The sequence below is a fragment of the Palaemon carinicauda genome, chromosome 19, assembly GCF_036898095.1.
Source record: "Palaemon carinicauda isolate YSFRI2023 chromosome 19, ASM3689809v2, whole genome shotgun sequence".
Classification (NCBI taxonomy): Eukaryota; Metazoa; Arthropoda; class Malacostraca; order Decapoda; family Palaemonidae; genus Palaemon; species Palaemon carinicauda.
In genome coordinates this window covers 13,689,895-13,709,118 of record NC_090743.1, presented here as the reverse complement: position 1 = coordinate 13,709,118, position 19,224 = coordinate 13,689,895, and the positions used below count along the sequence as shown (strand labels likewise).

The 19,224-nt window shown below is 38.0% G+C and overlaps 3 protein-coding genes across 4 annotated transcripts in view; 1 reads left to right on the top strand and 2 right to left on the bottom strand.

Moving 5' to 3' along the window:
- LOC137658452 (platelet-activating factor acetylhydrolase IB subunit alpha2-like) overlaps window positions 1-5,024 on the bottom strand; it is a 47,094-nt gene extending 42,070 nt beyond the window's left edge. Inside the window, exon 1 of the mRNA XM_068393179.1 lies at window positions 4,831-5,024. Coding sequence (XP_068249280.1) covers window positions 4,831-4,896 — 66 coding nt within the window. The 5' untranslated portion in view covers window positions 4,897-5,024. The remainder of the gene's footprint in view (window positions 1-4,830) is intronic.
- The window catches only part of LOC137658448 (uncharacterized), a 413,371-nt gene that overhangs the window by 195,422 nt on the left and 198,725 nt on the right, over window positions 1-19,224 (top strand). The window lies entirely within an intron of this gene.
- LOC137658451 (uncharacterized) overlaps window positions 1-19,224 on the bottom strand; it is a 306,842-nt gene that overhangs the window by 133,220 nt on the left and 154,398 nt on the right. The window lies entirely within an intron of this gene.

Below are 19,224 nucleotides of genomic sequence, written 5' to 3'. Positions count from 1 at the left end.
TGCTACCACCGGCTGTGGAATTCGCCGCGAACTATGGTCGCGCGAGGGCGAACAGTCGCGCAAAGGCGAATGGTCGCGCGGGCGCGCAGGCGAGCGGTCGCGAGGGCGCGCAGGCGAGCGATCGTGCGGGCGAGCGATCGCGCGGGCGCGCAGGCGAGCGATCGCGCGGGCGAGCGATCGCGCGGGCGAGCGATCGCGCGGGCGAGCGATCGCGCGGGCGCGCAGGCGAGCGATCGCGCGGGCGCGCAGGCGAGCGATCGCGCGGGCGCGCAGGCGAATGGGCGTGACGGCGAGGGATCGTGCTGCCGCGTAGGTGAAGAAGATCGCTGGCGGTAAGCGATGGCGAGCAGCATGTGTAGGTGAATGATCGCGAGATAGGGTGCGATGGTGATCAGCATCCGCAAGAGGGCGAGCGTTCAGGGTTGTGCGATGAGGAGCAGCATGCGTAAGCGGGCAATCGTTCAGGGTTGTGCGATGGCGAGCAGCATGCGCAGGTGAATGATCGCGTGAAAGGGTGCGATGGTGATCAGCATCCGCAAGAGGGCGATCGTTCAGGGTTGTGCGATGAGGAGCAGCATGCGTAAGCGGGCAATCGTTCAGGGTTGTGCGATGGCGAGCAGCATGCGCAGGTGAATGATCGCGTGAAAGGGTGTAATCGCGTGAAAGGGTGCGATGGTGATCAGCATCCGCAGTTGAGGGTCGCGCGATGGCGATCAGCATCCGCAGTTGAGGGTCGCGCGATGGCGATCAGCATCCGCAGTTGAGGGTCGCGCGATGGCGATCAGCATCCGCAGTTGAGGGTCGCGCGATGGCGATCAGCATCCGCAGTTGAGGGTCGCGCGATGGCGATCAGCATCCGCAGTTGAGGGTCGCGCGATGGCGATCAGCATCCGCAGTTGAGGGTCGCGCGATGGCGATCAGCATCCGCAGTTGAGGGTCGCGCGATGGCGATCAGCATCCGCAGTTGAGGGTCGCGCGATGGCGATCAGCATCCGCAGTTGAGGGTCGCGCGATGGCGATCAGCATCCGCAGTTGAGCTAGTAGCTGGCGAACCATGTTCCTTCAGAAGTGTTGGAGAACGTTGGCGTGCCAGCTGTAACACACGTGGGCGATCCGGAGATCGCTGGCGAGCTGATGATCGCTGACGAGCTGACGATCGCTGGCGAGCTGATGATCGCTGACGAGCTGATGATCGCTGACGAGCTGATGATAGCTGACGAGCAGAAGGCTACGCGTGGAAGCCTGTGCAAAGAAGAAGAGTCCTTGACCCCGACCTGAACCGAAGTTCTAGATCGCGAGGGCGAACGTGGGCGCACAGGGCACGTAACAGGAACCGCAGGGAAGATCATCTTGAAAGCGCTGACGAACAGGAGAGCGCTGACGAACAGAAGGGCGCGCAGGGAAACCCTGACACGCAAGGGAAGAACCCCCGTGGGGGCAACCCTTAGCCCCGAAGGGATCGTTGTCCGCCGGGAGACTGATGTCCGTCGGAAGACCGCTGTCCGTCGGGAAGACCGTTGTCCGTCGGGAAGACCGTTGCCCGTCGGAAGACGAGATTAGACTGCTGTCCATCTGCACCAAGACGGAAGATCGAGAAAAAGAAGTTGTAGGCTGCAAACGGAAATTCAAAAAGGCGCCTCAAGCACCCTTATAGGGAGATGAGAGGCCCTTACGACGAGGCGGACGGAGGGCCTTACGGCGAGGGAGGCCAACAGCAACCGAAGAAACCTCCGAAGAGGAGTCTCTATGAGTGTACTCTCTCGCGAACGAAAGAGAAACACTTCGTGGAAGAGACTGGTCAGCCAGTGACCTAAAAGGGGCAATCCTCCGAAGAGGAGCTCCTGCAGTTGCCCAGCCCCTTGAGCGAAACTGCAGGTGCGACCGCTCAGCACCAAGAGCATAGTCGCACGAAAAAAAGGCAAGAAAAGAACCCCCAAAAGAGGAAAAGCTCAAGCCTGGACAGGAAAAAACTTCCCTCGGAAGGAAAGTTATCCGCCCAAGGAGGCAAGCCTCCTGACTGTTCTAAAATGAACTGGAGAGCTGTCCGTCGACACGGGAGTACTACCAGTAGAAGGAGACACGCCCCTGACGACAATACAAGGGGGGAGGCAGCAACAGCCGAATCCCCAGGACTCGACCAGACAGCTCACACCGTTGCTATATTACAGAAACGAACTAGATCGGTAACTGTAAAAAAATAAAAACAAATAATATTAGTACACATTCATTCCCCCGGGAAGGCTCCGAAGAGGAATCCCGAGGAAAAGGAACAAGAATTACACAACAGGCACGTGCCCTCACAACCACTTACACTCGCGGAAGGAGAGCTGTAACCAAAACAGAATTATAACAATTATAATTATGTAACTATGTAATTATGTAATTTAAAAATGAATGAACACTAAAGAAAAAACGAAAACCCCGAAAGGAATCGTTCTACAAGCTGAAAAATTAACAACTACAATTAGATTCATAAACTAATTGAGACAAACGTACGGCGTAGCAACCCCACCCACACGGGAAGGAAGCTACAAGGGCGTAGTAAAACATAGTAAAAGGGTGAACGACCTCAAGAGAGAGAGAGAGAGAAAGACCGAAGTCAAACTCGATCGCAACCCATAAAATTAGGCCGTGGTGGCCTAACTGCCGAGGCCTCCACGTAGATATCGTACACTACACACACACATCTGAAAAGGAAACTTACTTATTTCTATACTCAAATATATATACAAACATGAAAACATGTTTACATATATATTGAGTAAAAGAAAAGTAAGCGATAAAGTAAAGACAAAACAGACAATGGCTGCCAAGCGAGGACCAAGACAGAGACGTCTGTCACAGTCCGAGCCAAAAGTGAAAGTGAGTATTCACCTGTGTGTGAGGGGGAGGAGGGGTAGCTAGCTACCACTCCCCTACCCCCCCGCTAACTAGCGCGGGGGTAATACACCCTCGTTAAATTCTAATGGCTCGCCATTTCAGCTACGCTAAAAGTAATAACCCTTTGTAAATAGCGTGGTTTGTATTTCGGTTACGGAACAAATAAAGGGTTTACTATATGATACTTAATTTCTTGAGAAACTGGAATTCGCTATAATAAATACACAGTGCTGGGTATTTTGGCATTTTTTTCTGCATGACTAATAGGGTCTGGGGCATTACTAAAGTATCATCAACTAAAATGTGAACATTATTATTGTATGGAATTTGCAAATATAAATACAGTGCTGGCTATTTTGGCAGGTTTCTCTAGTTTATAACTGTATTTGGTAAGTGTATGATACTTTAATGATACTTTAATTTGTAGCCAAATACCTGAACCGGAGCGTTTGTAGTTTATGGGGACACGCCGAGAAAAATGGACAACTAACCCAAGCTTTACCCCCTAACCTGACCTACAAACTGTGTCCTTACCTTCCTAATGACCTGGGGGGGGGGGGGGGCTAACGCCCCTCTGTCACCCCCCAACCGCTGTCGCTATCATACAAACCCGACCTAACCGAACCAAACCTAGTAGTTCCCAGGTCACAACCCCTACCCCTGGGGTATCACTCAAGTATCGATCAACTAAACTGTGAACATTATTTAATTGTATGCATCCTTTGTTTACTATTTGGAGACTGATGGTAGGTTACTGCATTGTTATTTGCAATTGCTTTCAAGCACTTTACCACCTCCCTAGGTCACTACCAAACTAGCCAACACACGTTCATTTCTTATAGCGATCTCCAGTTTCGCTAGTCGTTAAAGTATCATATATTTACCGAAAAAATATAGGTTCAGGGGGGTGAATGTAGTTTATCGGGACAGGGCGATATCTTTCTTATTACAAGCCCAATCTTTTTTCCTTATGGGGTAGATGTGCTTTACTTTGATCCGATATACCATAATATGAAGTTACTTTATATTTTCCAAGTTCAGCCCAAGAAGGGGGTCCGGGGGCTTGCCCCCACCAAGGGGTTGTGACCTGGGAACTACTAGGTTCGGTTCGGTTAGGTCGGGTTTGTATGATAGCGACAGTGGTTGGGGGGTCGCAGAGGGGCTTTAGTCCTCCCCCCTTAGGTCATTAGGAAGGTAAAGACACAGTTTATAGGTCAGGTTAGGGGGGGAAAGTTTGGGTTAGTTGTCGTCCATTTTTCTCGGCGTGTCCCCATAAACTACAAAGGCTCCGGTTCAGGTATTTGGCTACAAATTAAAGTATCATACACTTACCAAATACAGTTATAAACTAGCATAGCACACTGACCGACAACTGGCCAAGAACCAGGATACTGGACTAGGGAATTACCTGTTGCTTTGAATTATATTAAGGCAAATCAACACCAAAAAAGTAAAAATGCTTCGTAAATACATTATAGAATCTAAAGGTAGATCACACTTCAAATTAGACTTATTGGCCTGGCCAAGCCTTGCCTGGTACACTACTATGAGCTTAGGATACTGACTGCTTAAAAGGCTACCTACAATATAATTTCTTTATTCCTAAACATATCACCGCTAATGTATGCCTTGCATACTACATGTTTATCATGCAACGTATTCCATATAATTCTAATTGCTTATGACTTATGCCAAGCTTAATCATCATGGTGATTATTGATTATTTTTTACGACATCGATCAAGTTTCTGAATGAAACAGCTCCCTATTATGTACAACAAACTATAGTCAATTGTTTATGTTCATAAATAGACTCGACACACTGTCATACAGATCAATTACAACGCCTAAAGAGACGTTTTCGAAAATTTATTGGTTGAATGACAACCAAAACACAGGTATAGCAACCAAAGGCTCCCCCGCCCAGGTAATTTCATTCACAGTTCCTCACCATACTTAGCCACCTTCCATCCCCTTGGACGTCTTCTACGGGCGTGGGCACCGCTGCTGAGTTCATCTCTCGCCCCCGGGACACGAGTATCCAATATTTTAACTCAAAATACAAACAAAATGTTGTTTTGACAGCTACTTTTCTTCAGAAAGACAGCACCAAGTCGAGGTCGTACTACAGTCCGATGTGTAAACAAGCAGTGTTGCCAGATAGGTTAGTCTAAAAATCCCCAAAACTCATGATTAAAAAAACCTCCAAAACCACCCAAAAATCCCCATTTCAACAAACATATTATCTTCTTTCTTGATTATGTAGGCTTTACTAATATTGAAATTACTCACCATGCTTCATATAAGCGCAAGAAAACTAATTGCAACAATATAAATGTTTACTCATCTTTGTTTGTTAATAAAAATTTGTACTGAATTTCCCCATCAGACACCCAAAATCCCCAATTCTAGGGTAAATTCTCATATCTGTCAACACTGGAATCTATCATATGGCGACTTGCTCGGGATTCTGTATTAAATACTCTAGCGATATCTTGCAATCCTCTTCAGTCTCCGTTAATTTATATTCTCATGTAGGCATATTTTGCCTCAAAACTTTATCACAATATTAGTTTGAAAAATAAGCTTTTCACTATATTATTAAAAAAATAAATTCATATGAAAATAAAGACGGTAAAATAGCATGGTTAATGAGCATAGTGACAACTCCCTTCCACTTGCGTGTCATGTTCATCCTCATCTCTCAGTCTAGTTGCTTTTTTTAATTCTTTATGAAGCAAAGTGTCGCTTAGAAAGAATTTGTTCTTTACTCTTTTGTATTTAATAAACAAATTAAACAGTTATGAAGCTATACTATAAATTTGAGATATCTTATAAAATAACAAAACATGTTTCAACCACATTTTACTCTTCGCAAAACACATGTCAATGACCTGCATCCGAAGTTTATATATATATATATATATATATATATATATATATATATATATATATATATATATATATATATATATATATATATATATATATATATATATATATATATATTATATCATATATATATATATATATATATATATATATATATATATATATATATATATATATATATATATATATAGGCTATATATATATATATATATATATATATATATATATATATATATATATATATATATATATATATATATATATATATATACCCAGGTGACCAGGTCTTTTCTGGACCAACTCTGCTATGAATACGCTTGGGAGTAAGGTGACAATACCCAGGAATCAACGACAGTATACCATTGTATAATACTCAAGCAAAGAGCTATTGGCCAGCAGTACTTCAATCAATTAGTAGGCTACATGGAACAGCACGACTAAAATGCAAGAATGATCAAGTCATCATGAGCTTCGATGAATGTAAACTAGATTTTTTAGTTACTTTATAACGTTTTAGACTTCTAGAAGCAGATTTCAATTATAGGAAAAACAGTGGACTTTAGGATTCTAGTGAAATAACTAACTACTTTATCAATAGACCAAATGGATCCACTTGTTTGATTTACAATACTATGATCAACTAAAAAGCCACCAATACAGTATAAATATGCCTTAAAACTTTACTTAAAAACCTCATGTTATAAAGTAAAGTCTACTTTTTGTAACATGGAACATATAGGGCCTACATGGCAATTTCTAATGCACATGTGTAAGGTTTAAAGTGACATCCTCTTATGACTAAGCCGGAACATATGGAGCATGAAATTAGGATTTTATGTATTCTAATTTTTGTCCGCGTTTAGTATACAAACTTCGTGGTAATTCTCAATGTCATCTATTTTGGAATTTGTTAATTTGCACGAGCTATGTCGAATAGTGATATAGGCTTTCCCGATGAGGGTACTACATTAACTAAAATTGCCCCATTCGCACTGTGACCACGTTGGTCCTACATACCTGGGAATTTATGAGGTAGTAGGTTGGCGATGGCACCAGCCGCCCGTTGAGATACTACCGCTAGAGAGTTATGGGGTCCTTTGACTGGCCAGACACCGAATAGTCTGGCCTTTTCTTTACGGATTCTCCTCTGTCCTTATACACCTGACAACATTGAGATTACTAAACAATTCTTCTTCACCCAAGGGGTTAACTACTGCACTGTAATTGTTCAGTGGCTGCTTTCCTTTTGGTAAGGGTAGAAGAGACTGTTTAGCTATGGTAAGCAGCTCTTCTAGGAGAAGGACACTCCAAAATCAAACCGTTGTTCTCTAGTCTTGGGTAGTGCCATAGCTTCTGTACCATGGTCTTCCACTGTCTTGGGTTAGAGTTCTCTTGCTTGAGGGTACACTCGGGCACACTGTTCTATCTAATTTACATTCTCTTCTTCTTGTTTTGTTAAAGTCTTTATAGTTTATTTAGGAAATATTTGTTTTGATGTTACTGTTTTAAACATTTATTTTTTCCTTGTTTCCTTTCCTCACTGTGCTATTTTCCCTGTTAGGGCCCCTGGGCTTATAGCATCCGACTTTTCCAACTAGGGTTGTAGCTTAGCATTTAATAATAATAATAATAATAATAATAATAATAATAATAATAATAATAATAATAATAATAATAATAATAATAATAATAATAATAATAATAATAATGCATGATGGAAATTAATGCACAATATCGTTTGAAGTAGAAACAAATTTCTATGTAGGTGAGCATGCACACTTGTGCGCGAACAACTGAATGTGCTTGGAAAGAACACCATCTTAAGTGACTTTTATTGTTAAAAGGGTGGAGATTAACCAAATCGAGTCAAACGTAATTTACAGGGCTTGCTCAAATGACTCGGTAGCCATAATAAAATGGATGTTTTTTTTTTTTAATGAATTTATTCTAAGTTTTAATTTATTCATGAATTAACAATGGAGGTTATCATTGTATGACTCCGGAAAATCTGTATTCGTTTTTTTTTTTTTTTTTTCTTGTTAAAGTCCGACGTGAATGTCAGAGAACAGGGACTGGACAGTGTTGTAGAGACTGGGCATACATACATATAACCAGCGCCCAAGCCAAATCTCCATCAAGCTAGGACCAGAGAATGCCAGGCAATGGCTGCTAATGACTGAGCAGTAGGCCCATAGGATCCTTCAAAGTCCAAACCTACAATCTTTAGCTCACAAGAAGGAGGAGATCATAGACATCGAAGGAATAATGTAGTATTATTCCTTCAAGTTGCAGATACTGCAAGAAACTATCGAGCTCGAGCGTTTCTCGAACTCAAGTCCAATTAGTCGCCAGTCAGATGTTTCCGATAGATTTATCATTCATCCGTTATGGTGTTTATTTTTTTTATCTTTTTTTTAGTTAACAAATTTTGAATCAATATGCATTTCAAACAAATATGGCGTCAAATGTCCCTTTATTTAACAAAAACTAAATTCTCAGAGACAGACAAATATGGACTAGACGAGAGGTAATAGAAGACCAATAGAATCTTGATGACTATTAGCCTGGCGATAAAATTAATCATACTAAGAAATGAATCAATAAACGTTATCTCTGTTCAAATAATGGGTAGTCATTAGATTTTGTCTGCCCCTTTTGGAATCTGTAATCTCTTCTCGGGCATGTGGGGGGACCAACGGTAACTGAAGCATATTTCACTGTTATTGTAAACAGTTTGCGTATCAGCACCGATTCTTATATGGCCATATCATTTACAAAAGGTTTACCATCCACTGATGTTTTTATATTTAGTTTAATATTTGTTTAATGTTGATACTTTTCTTAAAAATCTTATTTTAATTAGTTTATTTATTTATTTACTTTCCTCACTGGGCTATTTTTCCCTGTTGGAGCCCTTGGGCTTATGGCACTCTACTTTTCCATCTAAGGTTGTAGCTTAGATAATAATAATAATAATAATAATAATAATAATAATAATAATAATAATAATAATAATAATAATAATTTGTTCATTGCAATGATGGCGTAAATGTTTATGTTACCACTTGAACAATGTTTCTTTCGCGAGACTTTAAGGTTCGCACAAAACCAGCAATGTTTATTTGATTTCAGAATGCACTGGCATAGTGACTTAGAGTGACTACGTGTACTCTACGTGTAAGGTAAATGTTTACCGAAAATAAATACTACCGCTTTTCCCACAAGGGTTGTAGCTTAGAAATTGATGATTATATATATATATATATATATATATATATATATATATATATATATATATATATATATATATATATATATATATATATATATATATATATGTGTGTGTGTGTGTGTGTGTGTGTGTGTGTGTGTGTGTGTGTGTGTGTGTGTGTGTGTGTGTGTGTGTGTGTATTAAAGGTTTTTTACGGTTAGTTGCTCCATCAATCTCAAATGCTATTTTACCATATAATCACTAATCCTAACGAAACGCATTGCAAATCGTTATAAAATGTGTTTATTTTACCGATGAGGCTTGTACATTAGTACCTTTTGTACTAAAAACTTATCATGAATATATTAATGATAAACTCATTTCAGAAAGAGAGGAGTACCGGGGAAGTTGGTAAGGTTAGTAAGAACAACTGTATTGTGACTGTAAAGGCAAACTATGGGGAAACAGGCATTCCCTGTGGAGGTTGACCTCCAATAAGGATCGGCTTTGAGTTCATTCTTGTTCATCGTCATTATAGGCACTTTGACATTTGAATTAAGGAACAACAAAGAAGTTTGGGATCTGACTTTTGCAGACGATTTAGTCATTATAGTAAACTCAGAAGAATTGCAAAAGATGGTTTCAGCATGGAAGAGATCTCTAGAAAGAAAAGGGTTGAAGGTGAACGTTGGAAAGAGAGATAATTATTAGTAGTATAGAATGATATTAAAAAAGTAAAGATTCAAGTGGATGGTGGTGCAGTTAAACAACGTGTTTAACTACTCTGAGGGTGTGGGGTTACTGAGAATACAGTAAGACGGAGTGAAAGAAGCCTATGGGGAAATTGGAGAGAAGTAATTGGAGTTATTCTAGACAATAAAATGCCATTAAGGTTCAAAATTATATTTTTTTAAGACATTTATCAGGCTCGTACTATTATTTGGGTCTGCTAGTTAGTCTCTTAAGAAGAAAGAGCCAACTGGTGGAAAGAGCCGAGATAAGGATGTTGAGATGGGTTGCTAGAATATCACTACTGGAAAGGAGGGAGTTTCAAGATATAAGAAGAATGTGTGTAACGTGAAAAGCAAGGTTATGGAAGTTCCGCTGAAATACTGTGATCATGTAATAAGAAGGGAGGAGGTAGAATCCATCAAGAGAGCTAAGAACAAGCCAGAGATGGGGAGTGGATCAGATAGGTTGGATGTGGTGAAGAGGGATATTTGCGTGGTGGGACTAGGGGAAGCAGATGCACAAGGAATAAAAATAGATGGAAAAGGTTGACTCGAGCGACGGATCTTGCAATACAGAATGATATGCTTTGTGAGTTGTGCAGAAAGGTGGATGATCTGTTTAGCTGTAAAAAAAAAAAAAAAATAGAATTTAGAGGCAGTGGCATAGAGCCACCCAAAGAAGCTGCCCGATATATTAGACACGCTACGGAAGTTATTGATAAAATTGTGCAAGCTATGCTGTCCGTGTAGAAGGCAACTAATTGCAATGAACTTTATGCAGATTGCAGCGCTTTGCATCTACACATCCAGTAGTCTGCCCACATTCCCACAATCATGGTGCTGTTGGACCAATATGGCCGAAAGAAGACATTAAAGATGGACTCACTATTATTATTATTATTATTATTATTATTATTATTATTATTATTATTATTATTATTATTATTATTATTATTATTATTATTATTATTATTATTATCAATGAAAAAGGGAAATTCGATCAATACAAAATTAAAACAGCCAAGAAATAAGAGCCTAGAAGGAACACATGAAAAGTAAACTACAGAGAGCGATGCACAGCTTTTGGTGGAAATTAGAACAAACAGCTGAAGTTTGGTACCTACAAAGGGGACTGGGAATATTTTTTACATCCACCAAATTGCAAGAAAATTGATTAAATGGACTCGTCAACGAGTTAAATACACCCAGTAGGCCTAAAATTCATTAGCCTGGCCCAATCACTGCATTCTCATTCAATAAATGAGAAGAATCAAGCCAAAACAGGAAAGGGTGGAGGAAGAAATAGAACGGCCCCTTATAGACCTAAAGCTATGCAACGTAAAAAAAATGAGAAAAAAAAAAAAGATTTCCTTTGTGGCTTTCAGCAAACACAGCAATGCCTATGGTAGCCTATATATCACTTCTACAAGGTCTGGCATTTTTATCGTGTCTCCTAACGAAGGACTGGATTGGATTTATAAAATTAATGCCATATGGCCCAGGGCTTGAGTCTGGGAGACCATTCAGCGCGGAGGTACCACTTGGGGAAGACCGTATTGCAATAAGAAATAGAAGTTTAAAGAGGGAAGAAAGAAAATACGAACAGAGGTAAATTAGGATAAGACCGCATAAGACGTTCCTGACGTAGGGATAACGAGTTTAAGAGGCATCACGATTTTTTTTATCTTATAATTTCAAGTTGAAAATGAGAGCATAGGGACATTCCAAATCAGGAAACGGTTTACTGTACGAAGAGCTCTGCAAAGTTGGCCACTTCTAGCAAAAGGAAACGATGTTGCTATTCTTTATAGAGTGTAGTTCTGTGTATGTGTATATGTGTGATGACACATACACTCCTTACTCACTTGAAAACCAAACATGACTCCCAGGTATCCTGCTTTAGTTTGATAAGATAATTAAAGTACTTATCGAACTGAACGCTATGTATCGAAAACAAATAGTCTGTATCTGTCGTCTTGTGTATTTAGTTTAAATCTATATTAGATCATCTAGATTAGTGTAAGGAAGACAAGTGGTAGAGGAAAAATGTTCATTAAGCATTGCTTTTAAAGGTGGAACGCATGTGCACTAACTTTTATACATTCTACAGGAGCTGTTTATTATCATCTGTGTCGAGTTGTGTCCTTATCAACTTTGTCTTAGGTTCTCAATTTTCTAATTAATTGTGTTTTATTCTTTAGATGTAATTTAGCAATTAGATCATGACGCTGAATATGAACAGTAATAGAAATGCATTAAATTCTTCTCGATTTAATCTTCACACATTCCCATTATCATTATTATTATTATTATTATTATTATTATTATTATTATTAGTAGTAGTAGTAGTAGTAGTAGTAGTAGTAGTAGTAGTAGTAGTAGTAGTAGTAGTAGCAGTAGTAGTAGTAGTAGTAGTAGCTAAGCTACAACCCTAGTTGGAAAAGCAAGATACTATAATTACATTGCTTATTGGTATCAATATATTTAGTATTATGTTCTTGCTTCGATAAAAACACTAGAAATATATATAGAAAATACAATATTTTCAATGTTCTAAAATTTTCAAAATTTAGATTTTATAATTTTGCATCCATTTGTTATGCAATACAGTTGCACAAGGAACTAAAACTGTTTTCCTCCATTCCTAATATTATTTCTATGATGGTTTCCCAACTTCATTAATAAATCAAATTCTTGTACTGTACATCGTGAGAAATCATGGTCTTGAGTTGTTCTTATAGGTCTCTTGTTTCCACCTAAATTATTTTTTTTTTTTTTTTTTTGTCAATTTCGATCATTCCTCTTCAACATTCCATCTCTATTCAAGTGTCATTTAAATCCTCTTGCCCTATGTTATGATTCTTTTTACGAATTACTCCTACTTTAACTTATGCATTGTGAACGACACTTTGATAATTTTTTTTTTTTTTTTTTTTTTATCTTACAGAAATTTCCTCTTTGTATGTCCACCTTTATTTTAGTCTCCAGTTTTTACTTGTGACAACACTTCATTAATCAAGTGAACGTCTTTTAGGATACGCTATATCACTTTTATGGTTCATCTATTCATGGCATTTATAATTTTTATCCTCACCTTCTGCAATTTCATTTCTTCTTATCGAGTTTTTTTTTTTTTTTTTTTTTTGCATTAACTGTATAACCTTGTCTTGCATAATTGATCAAGTTTATCCCTTAGTGGATATTTCGTACCTCCTTTTTATAAGATTCCTGACCTTTAATTTCTTTATTTTTTCACCAAAGAAAAAAACCCGGTCTTGTTATAGGTATCATAATTATCTCTCAAAATTTTCTTCCATTACTTTTTTTTCTTGTCGCTCCCATTTTCTTCATTCTATTTACTTTCTTCTACAGTACTCACGTAATTTTATTAGGACTTAAACTCTAATAATTTCTATTTATCCAATATAATTCCCCAAAGAGAAGCTGGAAATTATCTAATCTCTCCTAGAAAGTAACTGTCTTTTATTTTGCCCTCTTTACGTAACAATGGGTTGTTTTAACTTATAACTTATCTAGCATATCATCATCAACCGTTGCTAGTCCAATGCTGGACAAAGGCTTCAAACATGTCTTTCTACTTCAGTCTGTTTATGGTCTTTCTATGCCAGTCTATACGTGCAAATTTTCGTAGCTCGTCAATCCATCGTCTTTTCTTCCTTTTCTTGCTTCTTTTGCAATCTCTAGGGATTAAATCTTTTATTATTTTTGTCCATCTATTATTTGTCATTCTCATTATATGTATATTGTAGATTGTGCCATATATCTATCATGAAGATATAATGGTTACCAGGTGTCTTACATGCACAGTGTAAGCAGTACTATGTTTTTTTTTTCTTTCAGCATATTTCCTGTCTTTAGCATAACGGCTCTATCTTTTTCCTTTCTTTCGTTATCTTTGGTATCTTCCCACTTAGTTGTTCAACCTCTTTAACTATTGGGAAGCTATACAAGTAGCCTGATGGATTCATTGATTAATAATAATAACAATGATAGTGATAATAAAAACGCTGAATCTCTCGATTTCCTAAATTTCTCATGTTTATTGTCAATATGATTTGACGTTTTCTATTTTCTTTTTCCTTTGTTCATATATTTTCCAATTTTCTATAATATCAACAGTATCTTTGCTATTAATCATTGCGCAACATTCTTCTTCTCAAGTCCATGTCATGGAACATCGTGCAAACTTTCTCTTACAATGTGTGATACGAGTTTAAAATGGTATATGATGACGTGGCTGTTACTAAATTGGTGATTAGTTGCGAAAGAAGATAATGAAGCAATGCAGATTGCCACAAGTGGTTCCTAATTACACCAAACAACAGCTTCGAATAATGTAATTGCAGGCAATGCCTCGTTTGTAAGCGCACATGTACTGCTTGCCGTGCAATGGCATCAGGTGTCTGTACTCGTAGTATTTTTTCAAGTCTATAATTTTTTACACAGCTATTTTCATCGGATTTTAACGAATTGGAGCTTTGAACAAAATTATAATAAAGCTCTCCTATAAGGACCAAAGGTCGCTCATAAGTGGCTTAGCCAAGAGACTAATCATTGTGCCTATTCATGTCCGGATCAGTAAATAGGTCTAAATAGGATTCGTGAATTAAGACTCCTTCCACCTCATCCAAGAACAGGGAGGACTAAGCAATGTCTGATGATGAATTCAGCATTAGATTTATAGATTTATAAGAGCATTGAGCAACAATGTTGTGGACACTATTGAAAACTATCGGTTAGTAACTTGGACTCAAACTCTTATTCTTAAAGAATGGGAGTCGGGTACTTTTTCTCTCTGACAAATCTAGTCTCGTTAGACTTCCTGCTTAGGTTACACCATATCTTACTTCAGGTGTTCATTTGCTTCTTTTCTATATCTCTTATGTTTTAAAATGCCAGCATGCAATGCTATCATTACACTTTTACAGGAATGTAAAAAAAATGATCATCCAACCACCAATATAGACCTACGTAGCTTACATATAGACTATCGGATATCATAAACAATTTAATAATCACTTAACTAACCGCTAACTTACTAGAGTTGTTGGGTCTTTTGACTGGCCAGACTGTACTACATTGGATCCATCTCTCTGGTTACGTTTTTTTCCTTTTTTGCCTACACACATACCGAATAGTCTGGCCCATTTAATCCACATCCTCCTCTGTCCTCATACACTTGATAACACTGAGATCACCAAACAATTCTTCACTGCACTATAATTGTTTAGTGGCTACTTTCCTTATGTTAAGGGTAGAAGAGATTTCTTAGCTATGATAAGCAGCTCTTCTAGAAGGACACTCCAAAATCAAATCATTGTTTTCTAGTCTTGGGTAGTGCCATAGCCTCTGTACCATGGTCTATCCCTGTCCTTGTGTAGAGTTATCTTGCTTGTGGGTACACTCGGGCACAATTTTCTGTCTTTTATATATTCCTCTTTTTCTATTTTATTTTTATAGTTTATATATGAAAGATCTATTTTGATGTTATTACTGTTCTTAAAATATTTCATATTGTTCATTACTTCTCTTGTAGTTAATTTATTTTCTTATTTCTTTTCCCCACTGTGCTATTTTTCCCTGTTGGAGCCCTTTTCCATCAAGGATTGTAGCTTAGCAAATAATAATAATAATAATAATAATAATAATAATAATAATAATAATAATAATAATAATAATAATAATGTTCCCATTAGGTCACCATTCTAAAGCGTAAAATAATACAATCTTCCCAAATCTTGACTATTTATTCTCATTTTTTTATACGAATATTCAGGTGCGAGTGAAATACAATTATAGAAACAATAACATTAATTCTAATAGGCAGAAAAAAATACGTTTGGCACGGATGTATAAGTAATATGATTTGTCCTAATTAGCGTAAAAAATGTGAACCTGACAAATTACCTTTCTAAGCATTAAAACGGGATCGTTAAACTGAAATTAAATTACCTACCTTTGAACGCAGGTGAGAGAAGGTTATTAATTTGAGCAAAAAAATTGTCGTTATATAGGCTGCAAACTCCCTAAGCTCAGCTTTGGTATATTTAGTTTTTGTTACTATGTATTTTCTTTGAGCCAGGGCACCAGCCATCCGTTGAGATACTCCCGCTAGAGAGTTATTAGGTCTTTTGACTGGCCAGACAGCACTACATTGGATCCCTTCTCTGGTTACGGCTCATTTCCTTTTGCCTACACACACCAAATAGTCTGACCTATCCTTTACATATTATCCTCTGTCCTCATACACCCGACAACACTTGAGATTACCAAACAATTCTTCTTTGTTCAAGCGGTTAACTACTGCAACGTAATTGCTCAATGGCTACTTTCCTCTTGGTAAGGGTAAAAGAGACTCTTTAGCTATGGTTAGCAGCTCTTCAAGGAGAAGGACACTCCAAAATCAAACCATTGTTCTCTGGTCTTGGATAGTGCCATAACCTCTGTACCATAGTCTTTCACAGTCCTGGAGTAGAGTTCCCTTGGTTGAGGGTACACTTGTTTCTCTTCCTCTTATTTTTTCAAGTTTTTGTACAGTAGTTTACATATGAAAGATTTATTCTAATGTTGTTACTGTTTTTAAAATATTTTATTTCAATTGGTAATTATTTTCTTGTAGTTTCCTTATTTTCTTTCCTCACTAGGCTATTTTCCCTGTTGGAGCCCTCGGGCGTATAGCATCCTGCTTCTCCAACTAGGGTTGTAGCTTAGCAAGTAATATATAATAATAATAATAATAATAATAAATGTAGTGTAACCCAGGGCCGATGTTAGAAAGTTTTTAAATAATTGTTCAAATAGTGAGGTATCTAGTCCCATGACCAAAATGACTTGATTTTTGCGTTCTAATTTCTAAACGAAAATAGTAAAAAAAATTTAACTTTTGATACCGATAGGTTCTGCGTAATATAGGAATAACGAAATCTTTCTTTATTCAATTCAAGCAAATTTGGTCATCTTGAATATTGTTTCACGAATGTGTCTCTTCAAAGATGATTGTGTGTGATCAAATCAGAGTTTTGAGAATAAACTTAATATTGTATAAAGGAGACGCATATAAATGGATGATTATCGAATATTGATGGCAATGTTGTCATATTGCCTCAAATTTTCTTTACGAAACAGCATTTTGCCATAAAGAGCCACATAAAAAAAATTGTTGGAATCTAAAGTTCCATCGTCACCAGTCAAATAGTATAAAAGCTTAATCAAATCTTAAACATTGAGTGGATAAACAGCCAAAATCATGATTCTATTAATGAAAATTTATCAACTAGGCCTATTATGAACTTGTCCTTCACATACGTGTTTGTTTAGTTTGCTAATCTATCGAATGTTTTATACGAGTTCATATGTAGGCTATGTAAGCGTGTTTAAAGGTTTAAAGGCCAATCATGAATGGCAGAGGTAAGGGACAGTGGCAATGCCCTAGCTAGCAGGACAATGCCCTAGAGACTGGTCATATAAACATATGATCAGCGCCCAGGACCCCTCTCCACCCAAGCTAGTCTAGGGAGGGCCAGGCAATGTCTGTTGTTGACTCAGCAAGTAGACCTGTAGGCTCCCCAAATCCCACATCCTTAGCTCACAAGGATGGTGAGGGTGCAAACACTACAAAAAACTATCGAACTTGAGCGGGACTTGAACCCCGGCCCGGCGATCGTAAGACAGGGACGTTTCCTCTAGGCTGGAATGAATCTCTGAGGATGAAAATAAATGTTCCTGAACCAAGTTTTTTTTTTTTTTTTTTTTTTTTTTTTTTTTTTTTTTTTTTTTTTTTTTCAAATTTTGATGACACAACCTTTTACATTTTTAGAAAAAAAGAACACACATAATGTGAGAATCAAACATTTCCATACCTGTGGATTGGAAGGAATGCCCCAATTTCTTGGCCACCTCACTTACCAGATATCACTTCCCTGGACATTTTTCTGTAGTGTTATGTTAAAGATATCGTATACCAAGTAAGGAAAGGGGGCACCATTGATCTCTGGCATATTTCTTATTCCTGATCTTGATATCAGTCTCTGGCACCGTCGTTCAATTAGTTCATTATGCATGTTGCATAAGATTTTTTTATAATTCTGACCATCCTTTACATTCAGATCTTCCTGGACAGTTCCACTCTGTTCATAATACTGGGCATGCAGTTTATTCTAATAGTCAGGCCTTCTCCATCAAGGGCAGCATCATCAGCATACTCTAGGTCTGCTAAATTCCTATCACCAATCCAGTCCAATCCTTCTCAACCATCTCCGACTGTTCTACGCATTACAAAATCCCTGAGGAGGATAAACAACATAGGTGACAACAAAATCCCTTAGAGTATTCCGCTTTTCATTGGAAATTCATTTGATAAGACTCCATTAACATTAACTTTGCACTTACTATGCTCATGAACAGACTTAATCAAATTTACATATTTAAGAGGAATTCCATGATAACGCAGGACTCTCCACAAATTGGTCAGTGCACACTATCAAAGGATTTTTCATAATCCACAAATGCCATCAAAAGTGGATTCCTATATTCTACGCATTGCTGTAGAACATATCTCAAAATGAAAATTTGGTCAATGCAACGTCTACCTTTTCTAAATCCTTCTTGTTCATCTCTCAGCTTTCCACCAATCTTTCTCTCCATTCTTTTTAGAATAAGCATACCATATGTTTTAATAACAACTGACGTAAGTGTTATGCCTCTGTAATTATTGCAATTAGTCAGGTCTCTTTTTTAGCCATTTTCACCAACACTCCTAACTCCCATTTATCAGGTTTTGCCTTTTCATGCCACATTCTCCAAAATAATAAGTAATCTAGGAGTAACTTCATTTTCGGTCAGTATCATCTCGGCAATTATTCCATCATCATCATCATCATCATCATCATCATCATCATCATATTATTATTATTATTATTATTATTATTATTACTTGCTAAGCTATAACCCTAGTTGGAAAAGCAGGATGCTATGACCCCAGGGGCTCCAACAGGGAAAATAGCCCAGTGAGGAAAGGAAATAAGGAAAAATAAAACATTCTAAGAACACTAACAACATTGAAATAAATGTTTCCTATATAAAGTATAAATCTTTTAATAAAACAAGAAAAAGAGAAAATAGACAGAATAGTGTGCCCGAGTGTACCTTCAAGCAAGAGAACTTTAATCCAAGACAGTGGAAGACCATGGTACAGAGGTTTTGACACTACCAAAGACTAGAGAATAATGGTTTGATTTTGGAGTGCCCTTCTCCTAGAAGAGCTGCTTACCATAGCTAAAGAGTCTCTTCTACCCTTACCAAGAGGAAAGTAGCAACTGAACAATTAAAGGGCAGTAGTTTACACCTTGGGTGAATAAGAATTGTTTGGTAATATCAGTGTTGTCAGGTGTATGAAAGCAGAGGAGAATCTGTAAAGAATATGCCATACTATTCGTATGTGTAGGCATAGGGGCTTTCCATATCTTTAGTGTTTTGAGGACAGCTTCAACTT